Below are 21,429 nucleotides of genomic sequence, written 5' to 3'. Positions count from 1 at the left end.
TTCCCGACTTAATACCAGATTGCTTGTATTGATTTAACCGGGATATGAAGACAGTTAGTGTGTCCCTGGATGACATTTCAATAGAAATATTTAAGGTAGAACTTGCTACATTAAGTACAGACTCTCTGTGGAGAAATAATTTTCGCAAAACTGGAACAATGGTGTTGTTATTGAACATTATAAAACATGAAACTAATAGCCCATGAGCTTCTATCAATCAAATTATCACTCAACAACTATTAATAAAATAAAAATTTAACTACTCAAAGAAATAAACTCTGTAGACGTGTAAGCAGCACAATGGGTCACTGCCCAGGGGCGAACTAAATTACAGAATGGAACAATGAATATTAATCAGAATTTAGGAAAAGGATTCATAGCTGTTGAATCACCAACACTGTTCTAAGCTGTCCCAGAGGAAGAGGAAAGAAAACGTTGTTAATGGATCATAGAGGATTCACCTCTCTTTTTCGTCTGTTGTCATTAGATTCCTTTTACGTCAGAGTATCTGTTTGGTACAAATTTTGCAACAGATTTTAAACTAAATTCCGAAGAGCTGCAGACTTGAAATTACAAAAATAGCTGAGAACTGAATAACAATGCAATATTAACGTGCTTTTTTGTCTGTTGTGTGTCAGAGAGTACTTTGTGTGCACTTCCATATCCCCCTCCCTCTTTTTCCACTCGCGAAATCGCTTCGTGTTAATGGTGATTGCTGGTAAGCATCAGAGTGCACTCGAATCTCTCTCATTTCTGCCTACACGATCTTTTCGCCAGATATATGTAGGTGGAAGCAATGCACTGGTTGAGTCAGGTGAAGTGAAACTGAAATAGATCTGATACTTACCACAATCTCAGTTGTAATCTCATCAAAACATTTGAAATCTATCGAAAAATTTCACATACACACAAGTCTAAATAGCAGAAAATTATTATTTAATCAAAAATAGATTTTCAATACACCATATTTTCAAATTAGAGTAACATGTGTAAAATAATTTTACCCAATCCCATACAGACTGCTAATACCATACAGATAGTCCTGAAAGTTTGTAATTGTGAATTTTTAACAGCTATGAAAATGCTTGTAGTATACAAATCGATAAACGTGGAGCACAGGCAATATATAACTGATTCATAGATATTGCACTTCCTTAATATTATATTATTTACTGATTTATGCATGAATGATTCATCTACAGTACTTTATATGCACCCCACGTTTTTCGTTATTTTTCAGGACTGTCGGTATGGGATTAGTATTCTGTATGGGGATAGGAAGAAATATTTTATACTTCGTAGTCTGGTTTATAAATGTGGTGTGCTAAAGATTCATTTTATTTAAGTAATTACTCTGATGACATTGCACTGCTTGTATCTAGTGTCAGGGCCGCAAGGGCCAACAGTGTTGCAAGATGACCACTTCCAATTCCAAAGTGATAATTGTGGACTGCTCTGGGATGGGATTTCCGTTTCTGTCAATAATAATAAAATTTTAAGTTACATATACTTGGCCAAATATTCAGCTACACAGACTGGCTTGTTATTACCTAGCTGTGAATACAGTACGTCGGTAGATAGTCATCAGTTTGGAAATTCCCACGGTCACATAGAGGTTTCCCATCGAAGTAGCCCCATTGGGCAAGGTGATACTTGCAATTTAAGACCCTAGTCCTCAGCCTGTTGGGAGCCTTCCAGGTTATGAAGAATTTGTTGCTTCTAGATGAATTTGGTGTTTCCACCTTTTATAGATGAAGTCTCCTCTCTTCTACTGTGGGCTGATTGGCCCTGGTGTCCAAAAGAAGCTCTTTCTTGAACGAAGCCGCCTGAGCTGTTGTTGGTGCCCGTATATGGCAGTGACTATTATCTGTCATATGTTTCTTGTTCGTCACCTCGGCAGCAACTTGCCGCCGTATACTGAGGATAGCTGTCCCTATGAGAGGTTATATCTCTGAAGGCGTTGGCGTGAAACACCCTGACATGATGCAGGAGTATACTTATGGCCACATCAGTGTATTGCACATAGGCTAAATTCTCCCGCAGAATCGCGATAAATTCAGCCGCTGACAAACTGAGTTCAATGGCTGTTGTTTTAAGCACTTGTCGGTCAGCACCCCAATTTATGTTGGTCAGTTTACGAATGATATTATTCCTAGCACTAATCTTTTGCTTAGTGTCTCGGCACTATTGTTTAAATGCCAGAGTTCTGTTTAATTTCACACCTAAGTATTTCGGAGTGTAGGAGTATTCTAGTCATTGCCCTTTCCGACTCACATGGACTTTTGGCTTCTTTATTCTTCAGGTGAAAAATGGAAACTTGCGTCTTTGCTGGGTTTGGTTTCAGGTGGTTTTGGTAATAGTAATCCCCCAGTATTCCAAGATAACTCACTTAGGTGCTGTAAAGACACCACAGCATTCCAACGTCTCAGTAATCACCAAATGGTAATAGCCGCACTTGTCAGCACCTGGACCTTGACTGTCGAATCGTATATGAAAGCATCAAGTAATGAGGAATGCTGTTATAGTATAACTCACTCAGTAACAGCATTCCTTATTAATCGATGCTTAGATACAGGAGTCGACGGCTGAGGGTCGTGCCGACAAATGCGGCTGGTACCAGTGTGTGACTACTGAGGCACTGGAATGCTGTGGCATCGTAACAGAAGCTGACAAAGACGATGCTCTGTCAGACGCAATAAATGGTCAGCTCCGCAGTGCAGTCAGGCTTTATGGCTGGGCTGGCATACACTGCACGCGGTCCGAAGCAGCTGGCAGGACTTGCAGGCATCCAGTGCTGAACCAACAGAGATAGGTTGGAGAGTCAGGCGGTGGCACCCACTGGCCTTGGTAGTTCCAGTTCCAAGTCTGGAACCATCAGGGCTAGCTGATGTCCCGAGGATCAGCGGCTTCACCTAGTTGGTGACGCTGCATGGTGAGACTGTGGTAGCTTCACGTCACATTCGACTGATGACTGGCGTGGAGAATATGCTGGTTGAACGCGTGACGCCGAAAGGACTCTGCTTCCACTAGCTGAGCTGGCAGCATAGATACTCCGGCCTGTGGTGTAATGAAGGGAGCGAGATGCGCATCACGTAGCCAGCTGAGGAAGTGTTACATCGTGCCACAGCATGTAGCAACCTAGTCCATCACTGATGGAAGAACGTCGCGTTGCAGGGTAATGAGCGAGAGCCATTCCAGTAACGGAAGGTAAGACAACGTCCACCGCTGGCCCGGACATCCCTTCGTTGGTTGGACTGGCCAGCCTGAGGGTGACGCCACAACTCTAGATATAATTCAACAAGGAATGGAGAAACTAAATGGAAAAAAATGATAATACTCTGCTGATCACTTGTACTCAGAAAAAATAACATACCGAGAGAACTAGTACAAATTAACGATAACATTGTAGATCAATTGCTCAGTTTTTGAATTGGCGAAGTTAAAGACTATTACTGGATGCCTCTGTAAATAACTTGGAATGCGTTTGCTAACCTAATTGATGTGTTAAAAACAAGCTTCTGAAGCATCTGGAAATGAATGCTTGAAGCCAATGGTGTAGCTAGTTTTGGAACAGGGCAACGAGCCCTGAATTTCTAACGACTACAAAGAAGAATGAATGTACCTTTATATCATTATTCTCTCTTACACAGTCTACTGATTTGGAGCGTGGCCACTATTAAACGGTTCCAAAATGCACTTAATTATATGAACCATTCGAATAACGTAAGAGAGTTGTCACTTTATGAAGCATAAGAACGTCCTCCGTTGAGCGGAATGAGTTCATCAGAGCAGCTCCAGTTAAACCCCACAGTTACAATGTGTGGCTGAACTGCTAAATTTTTCTCAATCACCTCCTTACATTTTAGTTAAAAATATATGCAGACGTTTCTACGAACTAAGGTAAAATTCATAATATTAACGATAAGTTCTTCAGATGCCTGTTGAAAGTGTTGAATTTTCCGCAAAGTCAAGGTGTAAAACACACTCAAATACGTTTCTGGTAAATAACTTAAGTTAGAACACACGTCATTAAAAATCTTCAATAATATGCGCCAGTCGGCTCCAGCTAAAATAACTCCAGTACCAAATGTGATTGCTGCACGAAGCTATGCAGCACACACAACATCTGATTATGCTGGTCATTGTGTCAAAAAGCCCCGTAAGAAGCGAATACAATTTTTCGTGGAAATGTGCTACCAGATCGGGAAAGGCCTTTGGTGGAAGACTGTCAGCAGCAACACGACTCATGAAGAATCCAAAACAAGATCTCTGGAGTACGAAACTGATCACAGCACGTAATGACGTGTCTGCTGTTGAGACGAAAGCTGTGTACTCAAGATTATAGTGAACTTATAGAATGGTGTCCTATCCTATTGCAAGGAAACAAGGAGATCCATAAACGTAAAAGGCCTCATCTGCACATACGTTTACTGTCTTTTGAAGTGTCCTTTTCACAGGTTTTTTATTGATGAAAATGGTCGCAATGTTCTCACCAGATTAAAACACGCATTATGCACTAAGTAGACTCAGTCATCTATGAGGACAACATTCGTCCACTGACTTTAGTCTTGTGTATACACTACCCAGTCAGATTAACATGACCCTCTGTCAAAAGCCTGAATAACCGCCTTCCACAGCGCAGACCACTACAGCAATAGAGTCAGTGTGGTTCAGGAAGGTACCAACAGGGAAATGAGCCATGCTGACTCTGTCCATAGCCAGCCTCGCTAACTTACTCAGTTGAGAGAATCCGTGGTGCGAACAGCCCGATCGAGCTGATCGCACAGATTCCTCACTGGGCTTAAATACACCAAATACAGGGAGTTTGCTGGCTAAGGGCCACGGTAAAATCATCTTGGTGCTCTTCAAACGACGCGTGTACACTGTGAGCTCTGTGACACATTGCATTGTCGTGCTGGTTTCGAGGAAAAACAAGCTGCATATAGAGATGAACATGGTCGCCAAGTAATGATTCATGCCTATGTTGATCCAATGTGCATTCCAGAATGACAAGATCACAGAGGAAAACCTGTCGCCAATCTGTGGGTGTCCGGTTGCGGAACTGGAGTGCAAATTCCAACCTTCGTCGCCGATAAACAGGAGTAAGCACGGGTGCATGAATCAGACATCTCTATGGAGGCCCGCACACAGCAACGTTCACTGAACGGTCGGCGGCACGCGAATAGTTTACGAACTTATATGTTTTGGAAATGCTTCCACCTTTGACCCGAAAGTCATTGGGTATACCGTTTTAGACGTTGTTACAAGACAAGACCGACTGCACTGTTTACCGCATTCCTCTATGAGCGGTTGTTGCAGATTAACGTCGAATATAAGTGGCGACCACGTTAATGTGACTGGACCGTTTAAATTAAGCGCCCTTTGTAGACACTGCCTCTTCCGACAAGCAATAAACAATACTCACTTGGTCTGTTGCCTCATTTACATACAGCCTCCCTGATTTCTTCTGCAGACAGTGCTCAAAGCAATAAATTTGTCGGCGGATGTAATCAAAACTGATGTTACTGCTGGTACTGTTTTCCTCTCTCGTCGTTTGTATAACAGCATTTATCGATCATAAACCTTTAATCGTCTTTGACTGAAACTTACTACTTCGCACTTTTAAGCAGACGACGTTGCATAGTTTATAAAGATAGGAAAGACAAATATTTAACCGTCAGTTACCTCTGCCGGAGTTATTGCCGCCCTCGTACTGTTAACGAGGTGAGTACGACAACCCTGCCACCATTTGGCTATGTAGTTGTCCCAGCTTTGTACAAATTACCTTTGGCCATCCCAGCGCTGTTTGTTGGTGTGCAGCTGTACCAAGACAACCACGTATTAACTTTCGTGTCTATCATTTATATTCTCTCGAGCTAGGCGTGATTCTGTCATTTTTCTAAATTTGTAAAATTGATGAATTTTGTTTTCAATTTATTTTCTCATACGCCAAACAAATCGTTTCTCTTCCCGTACAAATACAAGCTAAGAGTTTATGTTACATTTGATCAGATGAACTTTTTTATACTTTCTGCTTGACAGAGATACACACAATGCACCACAAAATCGTCAATTTCTTTTCCAGGGATCCGGCACCATCTGGAAATCCCATGGTGTGGGAAAAGCTGACGGCTAATGCTTCCAACTACCTTGATATGAAACTCGAATTTGTGACACGTCAGGACTTGCTCAAGGAACGGATGGAATTCTGGAGAGAAATACTGTCTTCACACTGAGTGATATACTGTGATATACATTCTCATGAAATGTTCAATGTAAATTGAATGTTGCTTCTGTTTGGTCTATAAAAAAAATTATCATCACTACATCAGTCACAATTTCATTCAAAGTGTCTTAACTAAGTTTCTATGACGAATTGCTAAGGTGTAGCTGGTGTCAGTACTGATGTGTAATTTGTTATCCTGCACTATGTGATAAGTACATTACTATGTTCAGTGAACTGGGATCTTGAATTTTTGATCCCGTTGTCAGTCTGAGAGCAACTGGTTGTTCATTGTGAACCTATACGAACATAATATTTTTGTCATCTGAATTCGATGTAAAAATTTCTAAACAGGTATAGGCAGCTATAATGGAGCTCCTCAAATATATATACAGGAGTGAAAGCGGTGATGAAGATCTTCAGAATGGCGCAACTGGCGGAAGAGGCAGGCTTTTGTTTAAAAGCACTAGACTGTAGCGTCTGTTCCCACAGTGGGCAAATACAAAAGGCGTCTGTCCCACATGTTAGTGGCGCCCTCACTTATAATTCTAAGCTAAATGCTTGAATTTTTATCATGGAAAGATTCAGTTACCTTTCCCCAAACTAGACTTTAACCTAAGACATGATAGTAAATTTCAAAAGGAAAACTACTCCAGGAAGTAAGCAATCTTCCATTGCTATTCATAGCGATGCAGCTAGGCCTTTGGATTCTGGAGAGCCTAGAAAGCCATGTAAGGAAGAGTCGCAACTTCCTAGAACTTCTTCAAAGATAAGAACCAAGAGGAAACTACTGGCGACTCGGAACATCAGCACATTTATGGAAGTTGGAAAACTAAAACACCTAACGGACACTCTCAATCAACGCAACATACTTGCATTAGCACTAGAAGAAACAAGGTATCTGGATGAAAATGCATTTTAGTCAGTTGGATATAGAATATAAAAAGGAAAACAAGCTATTAAAAATTCCCATAATACTATATTGGGGACAGCATTTATGGTCAAACAGCAACTTACGGAATCAATAATTTTCGCTCCCAATCAGAAAAATTTCATTTCTGACGTTCAAGTCAGGCTATAAAGGTTACACCACTATAAATGCACATGCACCTATCAACCTAGATAACAGAACAAATGTTGACAAAGTAGAAGATTTTTGGGAAATGTTAGAACACGAAATATCCAAATTACCAAAAGAAAATATCAAAATTTTAGTGGACGACGTTAATGCACAAGTTTGCGAAGAAATAAAAATTAAATTAATAGTTGGAGATTATCCAGCACTTGAAAGAACCAACAGAAATGGGGAAAGACTCATAGATTGTTGTAAGCAATTTAACCTAAAACTACTGTCGATATTTTACAGGAAACTTGCAAAAAGGAGAAAACGTGGGTATCACGTAATCCAAATCAAGGTGAATATCAATTAGACTATGTGGGAATAAGGACTCGTAACTACAAGGAAATCTTTGATGTCAGAAAGAGGAAGGGCCTAAACATAGACTCAGACCATTATCTGATTGAAATAAAGACCATATCCCAACCGAACAAACCAAAACCAAAAAGATTTTCAAGAGTAAACAATAAATTTCTCACTCGAAATCAGGACAAATTCTGTGATATATTAAACACAAGAAAAATGGAGGTTTTGGATGAAATTAAAGAAACAATGATAGTCAGTTAAAGAAATGGGAGAACCTCAAAAATACCAAGGCACAGATGGTAGAAAGAGCTGTGTGATGAAGCAATTGACAATCCACTAAAGGCATGGAAAAAATGGAACAGTAATAAGAAACATGAATACTGGGGGGAGTTAAAAAAAGAAAGGAAAAAGGCAGCAAAAATCATTAGATCAGTGAAAAGACAATATGACAAAGACAGTTTAGAAGAAATAGATACAGACGTTAAAAGGAACAACACTAGTGACTTCTATAAGACTTTCAAAGAAGTTTTAACAGTATTCTAATCACCACGTTTACAATTTAAAGATAAACATGGAAACATGGTTTTAAGCAACAAAGAGAAATGCCAAATTTTTGCTCAATACTTTGAAAATCTATTAAATTGTGAAGGGCCTAATGCCAGATGACAATTTCAAAAACCACAACATGAAAATCCACCATTGGAACCAACTACAGAAGAAGAAATAGAAAATATTATCAAAGCATTGAAGAATAACAAAGCACCAGAAGATGATGGGATAACAGCAGAAATGTGGAAACTAGGGGGCTTATCCGCATGGCAGAAAATTCACAAAGTAATTAAAGACATTTGGACAAAAGGAATCATACCCAGTGACTGGAAACAAGCGTTGATCCATCCTATACATAGAAAAGAAGGTAAAACGGACACCAACAACTACAGGGGTATATCCTTCTTACCAGTAACACATGAAATACTGTCTACAGCAGTTTTAAATACAATAGAAAAACAAGCAGGATCTAATATTGGGGATTATCAAGCAGGCTTTAGAAAATATAGATCATGCGCAAAACAGATTCTTAATTTAAAAACAATTTTGAGAGTGAGAGCAATACAAACTAAAAATATAGTAGTTACATTTGTAGACTTCAAGAAGGCCTACGATTCAATTGACAGATGAACACGATTCCAGATACTATATGAATCAGGTATAGACATAAACACCAGTAGACTTGTTGAACAAACGCTCACAGATAGAAAATCAAGGATTAAGTTTCAAGGCGAAGTTTCTGAACCATTCAAAATCAAAACATTAGTTCGACAAGGAGATAGACTGTACACAATTCCCTTTAACTTGGTTTTAGATAAATTAGCAAAAACATTGGAAAGCACATTAAAAACAGAGGCACAAAAGGTATAAGCATGGGCCAAGGAAAGAACCAATTTGAAGTGAAATGTTTACCCTTTGCAGATGATATGGCATTGATAACTGAAAACCGAACAGACGCAACAGATATGCTTTATCTGTTACAAGAGATTGCTGAAAAGACTGGCTTAAAATATCCTATGAAAAAATCGAGTATATAGAACACAAACGTAACACAGAAAAGTTTATGAAGACAAAGTACGGAAAAATTAAAAGAGTTGATTAATTCAGATACTTTGAGCAGTGGGTCCAAGCCAATGGATTGGATAACAAAACAAGTAAAGAAAGAATAAAAAAGTTAGAATTTGCATATAAATTAACACAAAACAACTACAATAAGAAATCAATATCAATACAAGCGAAGATTAGATATTCTGATTCAGTTATTAGGACATAAGCAACATGTGGATCAGAGAGAGTAACATAGAATGAGAAAAGTGAATTAACTAGAAATAGAAAAGAGACAAATACTAAGATAAACTCTAGGTCCTATGAAAAACAAGGAGGATTAAAAGGAGAAATTAAGAATTATGCAAAAACCACAGAAAAGATCACAGATAAAATGAGGAAGAGAAAGCTAAAATTTTATGGCCATATGAAAAGAATGGAGGGAACACGGATTACAAAGAAAATTTTAATTGCGTTACTTAGCTGAAAAAACTGTAGTATGGATAGATGCAATAAAGAAAGATGCTAACAAAATGGGTGTTACAAAAGAAATAATACGTGACAGGTATCACTTCAGGCTACTGATAGAAAACGCAAACTGTGAAGAAGATGATCCAAAACCTCGACCCAAGAAAGTGTGAACAGATGAGTAGGGACGAGCAGTTCGAGAGAAAATGAGGAAGTACTGGGGAGAAAGGAAGAAAAAGAAACAATATAAGCCTTAAGTTGTATGGGTTCCATAGCTGGCAGAATTTGTAAATAAAAAAAGGAGTAAATACATCAATATGCAACTTTCGGCAAGTTATATTTAAAATGTGTACAATTTTCTGATGTATGCAAGTAATTTGTAACATTCAAAGATGCCAAATTATGATACCACCTTCGATAAAAATGTGACTCGATCACTTTTTCTGTGGTTCTAGGAAGAAGCTTTCTTCAACATGTAACACTCCCTCACCCTACGGCACTCGTGGAATCGACAGTGACTAAGGGCAAGAAATTACCGAAAAATACATCAATTTCGAACGAAATAAACAGAAATGATGTGGAAAAGAGTAAAAACACTCGTTACTGTGACATGTGGGTATGTTGCTCTAACAACGATCGGTTCGAATCATAGGTAAACACAAAGATCAATTTTGTTACTGATTAAGAAATTGCAAATTAGAGAAAACGTAATTAATTATTGAAGCTATATGGTAACCAGTCCTACAGTGGACAACAGTATTTGGAACTAACTGGAACAAATTGAATTTTAAGTAACAATTAATGACACATGTTTGGACGACTGTGGTCATTACTCATGTAGAAGATCAATTTAACGTATTAACTACCACAAAATTTCGGTGTTCACTTACCACAATATTCAACAATTAAGAATTATCTAAAATAAAAACTGACTGAATTATTGTCTCCCATGATGCGTTAATAATTACATAGCTTAACCTCGCAGTAATGTTTACTGTCACAGAGGTTAACTAACCATTTCTTCTAAATAGTTAAAATTCATTATCACAACCGCAATAATGACGTATAAATAACACCACAGTAAGAAGAAATATATTAAGAGAACGCCGAAATTTGATCATCATCATCATCATTTAAGACTGATTATGCCTTTCAGCGTTCAGTCTGGTGCATAGCCCCCTTATAAAATTCCTCCACGATCCACTATTCAGTGCTAACATTGGTGCCTCTTCTGATGTTAAACCTATTACTTCAAAATCATTCTTGACCGAATCCAGGTACCTTCTCCTTGGTCTGCCCCGACTCCTCCTACACTCTACTGTTGAACCCATGAGTCTCTTGGGTAACCTTGCTGCTCCCATGCACGTAACATGACCCCACCATCTAAGCCTGTTCGCTCTGACTGCTACATCTATAGAGTTCATTCCCAATTTTTCTTTGATTTCCTCGTTGTGAACACCCTCCTACCATTTCTCCCATCTACTAGTACCTGCAATCATCCTAGCTACTTTCATATCCGTAACCTCAACCTTGTTGATAAGGTAACCTGAATCCACCCAGCTTTCGCTCCCATATAACAAAGTTGGTCGAAAGATTGAACGGTGCACAGATAGCTTAGTCTTGGTACTGACTTACTTCTTGCAGAAGAGAGTAGATCGTAGCTGAGCGCTCACTGCATTAGCTTTGCTACACCTCGCTTCCAGTTCTTTCACCATGTTGCCATCCTGTGAGAATATGCATCCTAAGTACTTGAAACCGTCGACCAGTTCTAACTTTGTTCCTCCTATTTGGCACTCAATCCGTTTATATTTCTTTCCCACTGACATTACTTTCGTTTTGGAGATGCTAATCTTCATACCATAGTCCTTACATTTCTGATCTAGCTCTGAAATATTACTTTGCAAACTTTCAATCGAATCTGCCATCACAACTAAGTCATCCACATATGCAAGACTGCTTATTTTTTGTTCACATATCTTAATCTCACACAGCCACTTTATTGTTTTCAACATATGATCCATAAATAATATGAACAACAGTGGAGACTGGTTGCAGCCTTCTCTTACCGCTGAAACTACTCTGAACGATGAACTCAATTTACCGTCAGCTCTAACTGCTACCTGACTATCCATGTAAAGACCTTTAATTGCTTGCAAAAGTTTGCCTCCTATTCCATAATCTCGTAGAACAGACAATAACTTCGTCCTAGGAACCCGGTCATATGCCTTATTTAGATCTCAGACTTCAAGAAGAATATAATAATACCAATCCCAAAGAAAGCAGGTGTTGACAGATGTGAAAATTACCGAACTATCAGTTTAATATGTCACAGCTGCAAAATACTAACACGATTTCTTTGCAGACGAATGGAAAAACTGATAGAAGCCGACCTCGGGGAAGATCAGTTTGGATTCCGTAGAAATGTGAGAACACGTGAGGCAAAACTGACCCTACGACTTAACTTACAAGAAAGATTAAGGAAAGGCAAACCTACGTTTCTAGCATTTGTAGACTTAGAGAAAGCTTTTGACAGCGTTGATTGCAATACTCTCTTTCAAGTTCTGAAGGTGGCAGGGGTAAAATACAGAGAGCGAAAGGCTATTTACAATTTGTACATAAACCAGATGGCAGTTATAAGAGTCGAGGGGTATGAAAGGGAAGCAGTGGTTGGGAAGGGAGTAAGACAGGGTTGTAGCCTCGCCCCAATGTTATTCAATCTGTATATTGAGCAAGCAATAAAGGAAACAAAAGAAAAGTTCGGAGTAGGTATCAAAATCCATGGAGAAGAAATCAAAAACTTTGAGGTTCGCCGATGACATTGTAATTCTGTCAGGGACAGCAAAGGACTTGGAAGAGCAGTTGAATGGAATGGACAGTGTCTTGAAAGGAGGGTATAAGATGAACATCAACAATAGCAAAACTAGGATAATGGAATGTAGTCGAATTAAGTCGGGTGATGCTGAGGGAATTAGAACTACTTAAAGTAGTTAATAAGTTTTGCTACTTGGGGAGCAAAATAACTAATGATGGTCGAAGTAAAGAGGATATAAAATGTAGACTGCCAATGGCAATGAAAGCATTTCTGAAGAAGAGAAATTTGTTAACATCGCGTATAGATTTAAGTGTCAGGAAGCCGTTTCTGAAAATATTTGTATGGAGTTTAGCCATGTATGGAAGTGAAACATGGACAATAAATAGTTTGGACAAGAAGAGAATAGAAGAATGCTGAAGATTATATGGGTAGACCACATAACTAATGAGGAGGCGTTGAATAGAAATGGGGAGAAGAGGAGTTTGTGACACAACTTGACTAGAAGAAGGGACCAGTTGGTAGGACATGTTCTGAGGCATCAAGGGATCACAAATTTAGCATTGGAGGGCAGTGTGGAAGGTAAAAATCTTAGAGGGAGACCAAGAGATGAATACACTAAACAGATTCAGAAGGATGTTGGTTGCAGTAGGTACTGGGAGATGAAGAAGCTTGCACAGGATAGAGTAGCATGGAGAGCAGCATCAAACCAGTCTCAGGACTGAAGACCACAACAACAACAGATCTATAAAGCATACATACAATTCCCTGTTCCACTGATAACACTTCTCCATTATTTGCCGCAAGCTAAAGATCTGGTCCTGACAACCTCTAAGAAGCCTAAACCCACACTGAATTTCACCCAGTTGGTCCTCAACTAATACTCGCACTTTCCTTTCAACAATGCCTGAGAAGATTTTACCCACAACGCTGATTAAAGAGATACCTCTGCAGTTGTTACAATCTTTTCTGTTTCCATGTTTAAAGATTGGTGTGATTACTGCTTTTGTCCAGTCTGATGGAACCTGTCCCGACTCCTAGGCCATTTCAATTATCCTGTGTAGCCATTTAAGACCTGACATTCCACTGTATTTGATGAGTTCCGACTTAATTTCATCCACCCCAGCTGCTTGATTGCACTGCAATCTATTGACCATTTTCTCCACTTCCTCAAATGTGATCCTATTTCCATCATCATTCCTATCCCATTCTACCTCGAACTCTGAAACATTACTGATCGCATTTTCACCTACATTGAGCAACTCTTCAAAATATTCCCTCCATCTGCCCAAGGCATCCACAGGATTCACCAGCAGTTTTCCTGACCTGTCCAAAATACTTGTCATTTCCTTCTTACCTCCCTTTCGAAGACTGCTAATTACACTCCAGAATGGTTTTCCCGCAGCTTGACCCATAGTCTCCAACCTGTTTCCAAAGTCTTCCCAAGATTTCTTCTTGGATGGTGCATTTATCTGTTTGGCTTTGTTTCTTTCTTCAACATAACTTTCTCTACCTGAGTTCTAGTATGTAGCCATTTTAGATACGCCTTCTTTCTCCTTTTACAGGCTGACTTCCACCAAGCTGTTTGCTTCATCCTACTTTTACACACTACATTCTTTAGCCAATTCTAGTATTGTGTCCCTGTAGCTTGTCCATTCCTTTTCCAATGACTGTAATTGACTACAGTCAACTAACTGGTACCTTTCTGATATCGCTGTTATGTACTTGTGCCTGATTTTCTTATCCTGAAGTTTCTCCACTCTTATCCTACTACATATGGACCTGACCTCCTGCACTTTCGGCCTCACAGTTCCAATTTCACTGCAGATTAAATAATGATCAGTGTCATCAAAGAATCCCCTGAATACACGTGTGTCCCTCACAGCCGAAATTTGATAGCAAATGAAATTACTAAACACACACTTTTGAATGATAAATATGAATATGAGTATAAAGAAACTTTTGTTTCACAGCTTTAGTATTTAGAATATCTAATGAAGTTCCAAAGGGTTGATTAATATTGTTTGAATACAAGATTTACTTAAAGGCTTTCATTAACTAGGAAGAATTTATATTCCAAAGAAAATGAAAAAAATAGTTTTTCTTTTCGACTCATTTACCATTCTTATATTGATCATTTCTCTTTTTCATAAAAAGGTACTCGATAGTTAAAATGATAGGATATGGGTCCTGCGTTAATAATTGCTACTGGGAGAGGATTAACAGTACTGGTTGTCTGAAATGGTACTGTCTTATAATGCAGAGCTAAAGGTATAATGTACTAGTTTGAAGGCAACAGTTACATTGAACTTGTCTCATATTGCAATTATGGAAATCGTTAGAAATTATTTAGCCACACAATATTTTTCGTTTACCATGTTCTTGAAGCTTCTTCAGCAATTAACACTGTACTGAGGCCTACAGCTACACTGCCACCAGTCCATATGCATACACATTCATTCACACTCGCTTTTTATCGCAACTACATCGTATTTAATCCCTTTCACTGCAACTTCCGACTCTACCCGCTCTCACATACTCCACAGATAGTGTGTACCACCTTTGATTCTATACAACGCAGCATCTCTGACACTGTCATTGTGTCTAGTTTACAAAATTTACTAAATCGTTTGAATCTCTTCACATGAAATCAGAACCACGATATTGCATCTAATCTTCACTGACAAAGAAATAACGAAGAGTGTTCCGTTCTTGTAATTCTATATCATAGTGTGACACACTGTGTTGAACTGTTGCGAAAGAAGTAACAGTTTTTGAGCTGGATTACGTACTAACAAGACGATAAACCACTGTCCCACGAACCACTGTCCCACCGTCAGAAGAGGGGCGCGCCTTCCTGTGATGAATTTAAATGAACATATAATTGTCTTGCTGGTCATGACGTCTCCAGTGCACCTGAAGTCTATCGGGCTGTGACCTTTTGTTGTGGCTATGAAACAACTTCATAGTAAGTATATTTAGACTTCCGCAATGAATAAGACAACCGAAAAGTTGAGATGCGTTTCCATTGTGGTGAAAGTCGACACTCCGTTAAGGCAGCGACGCAGTTGTTTATAGAAAGCTATCAAAATGTTCAAATGAGTGTGAATTCCCAATGGGCCAAACTGCTGAGGTCATCGATCCCTAGACTTACACACTACTTAAACTAACTGAAACTAACTTATGCTAAAAACAGTACACACACACACACACACACACACACACACACACACACACACATGCTCGAGGGAGGACTCGAACCTCCGGCGGGAGCGGCCGAGCAGTCAGTAACATGGCGCCTCAAAGCGCGCGCCCACCCCGCGCGGCGAAAGCTATCCTGGTCGTGTCAGTCATTCGTTAACTGCCCTTGGAATAACTTTTCTAAACACACGAGACTCGATGGGTGAAGAATAAATGAGCCATGAAAAACAAATGCAACGTGAGTCATATGCAGCCCATATTTTAGCAACGGTAAGAGATTAATAATGTGTCAATCCAAGGCTGCTTCAGCTGCGACAGTGACCAGTCAAAACTTTCGTTGTGCGAATACTATAGTCCATCGCGTTTCATCCTTTCCACAACTCGCTACACCGTTGGTTTCATTGTAGTGACTTTCAAAAGCTGTTACAGTTTTCAGAATGCTCTTTACAAAAACTGAAAATTAGTGCGACCTTTTTACGCAAGTTTTTCTTTGTGGGTGAAGCATCGTCTGTAAACGATGGACAATTCACTCTCCGCAGTATGCGCTAATAGCCAGCTGAAAAGCAGAGTTGGCTATGAGAAGTGGAGAGTTACAAACAGGACAGGAGACACTACGGGTTAGGCAGAGAAGCAGTCGCGGACAGAGTCGGTCAGAGTGCTCGTCCGAACTCACTGTGAGTGAACTAATTAGCTGGAAGGGCTCTGCTGGTTTTAAAATTTATACGTGGCGATTCAGCTTCCCCTACCAGTCTCGTTTTAAGCAGCTCACAACACCTAACCACATGCGCCAAATTACACTGCTGGAAACATGTTCGTGTGAGGAATAGAATAGAGTAAATACTCCTTCAGTTCTGTGTTTAATGAATTATTTACATCTCTGTTACCTAGTTTAAAGTATTAATCTCACTCTTTGCTACATTCGGCCAATAGGCACGACATAGAAACATAGTTAGAGGGTGATCCAGTGGCCCTTACCGAAACAGTCTGATGCAGCCCAGCATACGTGTGCAGTCGTCACAAGGTCTATATTCTCCTGCGCAGGGTAGCCGCGCGGTCAAGTGGCCCCTTGCCACGGTTCGCGCGGCTCCACCAGTCGGAGTTCAGCGTCCTCCCTCAGGCACTGGTGTGTGTGTTATCCTTAGCGTAAGTCAATTTAAGTTAGATTAATTAGTGTGTAAGCCTAGGGACTGATGACCTCTTCAGTTTGGTCCCACAGGAACTTGTCACCACCACCATATTAACCTGCTGACTTACATTATGGTACTAATGTTCAGTGATTTCAACTTAGAAACGATTCTGAACACAACTAACAGGTGGTGTAGTCCGTTCATAAAACGTCAATCCTTTAAATCATGTATACACTTCCGTTCACCATATAACTATATTAATATGTCTTGGCTAGTGGCGAGGCGTAGCAAAGAGCGAAAATAATGTTCAAAACGAGGTGATAGTGAAGTAAATAATGTATTAAACACCGAACTGACGGATTACGTACTCGAATTTATTCGTAATACAGGCACGTTCCACAGAAGTGTAACGTGGAATGTAACGTGGCACATGTAGTTACGCATTGAAGGCTGCATAAAAAGAGATCGTGTGGATCAGCTGAATCACAATGCATATGACGAGTTCAGTAAGCATATAACAACAGTGATAAGCAGTCACTCTTTGTGCATTTAAGGGCTTAGCTACTAGCATGACAAATCCCAGATAGGGATGTCGGTTTTGCTTACAATATTTGGGAACAAACGAGGAAATTAATTGTATCTTCTGAGTTGCTTATTTTCCCCGTTATCCTTCAATACTATACATCACTCTCATGAATTAGTCAGACCATCAAGTCTCCCTTTCACTTTAGTCAATCGGCTGAATTCCATTTAGCACAGACCCGTGTCGCTGAATCCCTTGCAAAACTCATCCTCGGGACACAATATTAATAAATTTTGTGCTATGAGTAGGGTCATGTAGGTCGTGTGATTAGGAATTGATAGATTTTAATGCAGTGACTATAGCACCTGCAGGATGTTGTGATTACTTGCAACTTTCTGACTTCATAGAGGATAGGGCAGCACAGCCAGTCAGTAATCAGAGCAGAAGTTGGTGTCGGTAGGTACCGTTCCGAGTGCGCAGCAGAGACATCTCCTGGCCGGGAAGATGAGCTTTCAAATAACGGTCAGCAGCGGGAGCAGGAGGCAGGAAACGTCGCCGGGGCAGTCGGATGTCCAGGGTTCGAGGCCAGTGACCCAAACTTCACAGCAGCGGCAGCAAGTGGCGAGGTTGTCTCAGCCCAAGTAGTACATCGCAAGTGACGGTGTCAGCATACTCCAAGATGTACAGCAGCTAGCGCATCGCAACACATACAACGTGAACTTGAACGGCTGGTACTGCTTCTGCTTGAAACTTCGGGCTAATAGGCCGTGTTCGATGCAGAAAACTTTCTTATAACGTCTCCTCTCCGACAACGGGAGACATCTTCAAAAGCAAAGCCATCAGAGCCCCCAGTGAGTGACGAATATAAGGGCATTGTAAAAGGCAGCACAGCCCGTCGGATGATGTCGAATACGATATTGTCTCTGACAAGGCCAACATTCTCGCATTCTCGATTGAAAGTAATCAGTCCACTGGAACACAGAAGCGCTGAGTCGTCGATAGGTACAAAAACAAAAGGTACAGAGATTAGCTAGCTTTCACAATGCACTTTCTTTTTCATGGCCTACGTTGAATGTACTAGAGTGAGGTGGGGTCTTTTTACTACAAATTTGAAAATCCACGTTTTTCCTACAAGCTTGAAAAACGAAGCTTATACCGAAACCTGTCCAAGCTCTATACTTTGTGTACCTATCGAAAACGCAGTGCTTCTGCCTTCGGTGAGTCATCTCCTTTATTCCTAAATAATTCGTAATTCTCAATCAGAAAGTTCGGTACGAAAGTAATCCATCGTATTGACATTAAAATTTTATCTAATTTAACACCTTCCTTTTTTCTGTTAAAATTGTTACGATGTTTATAAATCTCAATAGCCTCTCTATACAAGCGGGCATGATAACGCAATGTTTTAGAAATGATGCTCGTCTCACTGACTTTTATTTCAAGATCGCACTCTTGGTAAACATGTTCCGCTACGGTCAATTTATCAATTTAACCTAGTTGTGTTTAACCAGACGGGTGTTAACACACCTTTTTGTGTTACCAATGTAAAGGAGTCCAGAATTACAAGATTTTATATCCACCCGTTGTAGCCTAAGGACTTTTTTTAAATTTTTACTGGTCTTAAACGAATGCCCTATGGCCAAACGTCCCACCCTCTCGCACGATAACAAACACGTCCAAAAAATCAGTTGGCCTTTATTAACTGCCTCCATAGTAAATTGTATTCGGTCGATACTGTTGAGATAAATCAGGAAGACATCCAACTCCTCTGCACCGTGTGTCTATAGTACGAAAGAATCATAGACATGTCGGTACCATCTGATTAATCTTTTAGTTGAAAGATGTCCTTAAACAAATTGGCCACAGCCAATCTTTCCATAAAAGTCATTACTGTATTGAAAATACGTTGTGGTGAGGCAGTATCTGAATAACTCCACAGTATCTGAATAACTCCACAATATCCGCTGGAAAGATATTCACTGTGGATGAGATAGTTTCGTTCCCCTGTGTCGTGGTAAATAACGAAGCAACATGAAAACTAACATGGATGTCACCTGGACCCAAGCGCATTTCTTTCAATTTGTCAATGAAATGATGTGAATTTTTAATGTGACTATCAGTTCTACCGACATAAAGATTTCAGCAGTGAAGCAAGGTGTCTAGCTAACTCGTCAGTAGGAGACCATGTAGCACTAACAATACGCCTCAAAGGAACTTAAGTAAGCCTTCCATTTTGCAGAGTAGCTTCTTGTCGTTAGAGCAGAAAACGACGCTTTCGCCAATCGATTAGTGATTTTTAAAACCTTCGTAGTCGGGGACTTATGAAGTTTTTTAGAATTTATGAGATCCAAAATATTATTGATCTTTCCATGTCAGAGCTGATCATGACCACTTCAGAAAAAGAGCGAGGTCGCTTGGTTTATCCAGGGGACAATTTGAAACGAATTGAGAGACGTCAACCTCTTGTACTGTCCTGTATAGTGTTTGCACTGTAGCAAGCGCTTTTCGGACTGGTTCACTTACAGATGTTGTGACCTTAAACGTAGAGAAATCGCTGTCGTTACTCATATTATCGACTGGATTTTGGCATTTTTTCATTATGTGGCCAGTAGTTTTACATTAATAGTAAATTACATCAGCCATTTACATACAAATTGTAAAAATACGGGCTTTGAATGGAAGCTGTAATTTGGATGACACTCTATCGAAGTCTTCAATGATAAATTGTGCAGTACTTTGAAAACCCTGCATCTTAGACCGCAATGGTACTTCGCGTATATGTTCAAGGGCCCAGCCATATTTAGACACTTGATTAATCACTCAGCTTTTGGATATGAAAGGAAACACAATGAAAAGAAAACAACTTGTGTGTTTGAACTTTTGAAACGTCTGAATGCCGCAAACATCATGTTAATTAGTGTGCGCCTTCTTACAGTAATGATTCAACGTATCCAACTTGTGTAGAAAAATACAGATGTTGCCATTTACGATATCTACATCTACATATACATGGATACTCTGTAAATCAGATGCAAGTGCCTGGCAGAGGGTTCATCGAATCACCTTCACAATTCACTATTTTTCCAATCTCGTGTAGCGCGCGGATAGAATGAACACCTATATCTTTCCGTACGAGCTCTGATTTCCCTTATTTTATAGTGATGATCGTTCCTCGCTATGTAGGTCGGTGTCAACAAAATATTTTCGGATTCGGAGGAGAAATTTGGTGATTGGAATTTCGTGATAATATTCCGTCGCAACGAAAAACGCCTTTCTTTTAATGATTTCGAGCCCAAAAATGAATGGCGCGCAAAATCTGAGCTAGACATTACGTCACTCACGGCCTGCAAGTAGCCATGGTTGATGCTATCAGGTAAATTCTCAAAGAGGATCACGGTGTCTGAAGAGATGAACAGTAAGGAACGATAGATAATTGATGGCGCGTTGACATAGTCGATGTCAGATGCGACAGCGTGGTTGTAGAGCGGCCGGCTGTGTACGGATCGGTGCCTTGCATTGGTGTATCGTTGTTGTGAGACCGTGACAGTAGTGCCCCCACAGAGCTGGTCGATGTACTAGCCATGGCTGGTCACTAACCTAGTCGAGTGTTTACGTTTCAAAATACATCAGTTTCTTAACAGTAACACCGCGACAGACTATACAAACCCTTACAGGAGTTCACTGATTACTAACAAATTGACACATTACAATCAGTAAACGAATAAACTAGACGCAGACGGAAAACCAGCCACGTAATTTCGGAATCTGCACAAGTATTTTCACTTCCATAGCTGTCAGCCGACTCCACACATATGGCATGCTATATGACTTTTCATCCGAGGAGTAAATGAGAGAATGAACAAAAATAAATCTGAAGAATCGGCATTTTACAGAGAGAAAGATAATGCACCACATCCTATATAAGAAAAAATAATCGATATTACTGATTTGCTAATAGAATCTTTTTTTTCATGTGGGGCCTACAAACAATTATCTCCAGCTGGTGTTATATGCAACCACAGAACATTCTCTAACGCTATTCGACAACAAACTATACTAAAA

The 21,429-nt window shown here is 39.9% G+C and overlaps 1 protein-coding gene across 1 annotated transcript in view; it reads left to right on the top strand.

The window, feature by feature from the left end:
- LOC126281983 (cholinesterase 1-like) overlaps positions 1-6,326 on the top strand; it is a 73,757-nt gene extending 67,431 nt beyond the window's left edge. Inside the window, exon 10 of the mRNA XM_049981366.1 lies at positions 6,086-6,326. Coding sequence (XP_049837323.1) covers positions 6,086-6,236 — 151 coding nt within the window. The 3' untranslated portion in view covers positions 6,237-6,326. The remainder of the gene's footprint in view (positions 1-6,085) is intronic.
- The last annotated feature ends 15,103 nt before the right edge of the window (positions 6,327-21,429 follow it).

Source organism: Schistocerca gregaria, chromosome 7 (assembly GCF_023897955.1).
Source record: "Schistocerca gregaria isolate iqSchGreg1 chromosome 7, iqSchGreg1.2, whole genome shotgun sequence".
NCBI classification, from domain to species: Eukaryota; Metazoa; Arthropoda; class Insecta; order Orthoptera; family Acrididae; genus Schistocerca; species Schistocerca gregaria.
Note: the sequence above shows the minus strand (reverse complement) of the source record. Positions and strands in the feature narration are given on the sequence as shown.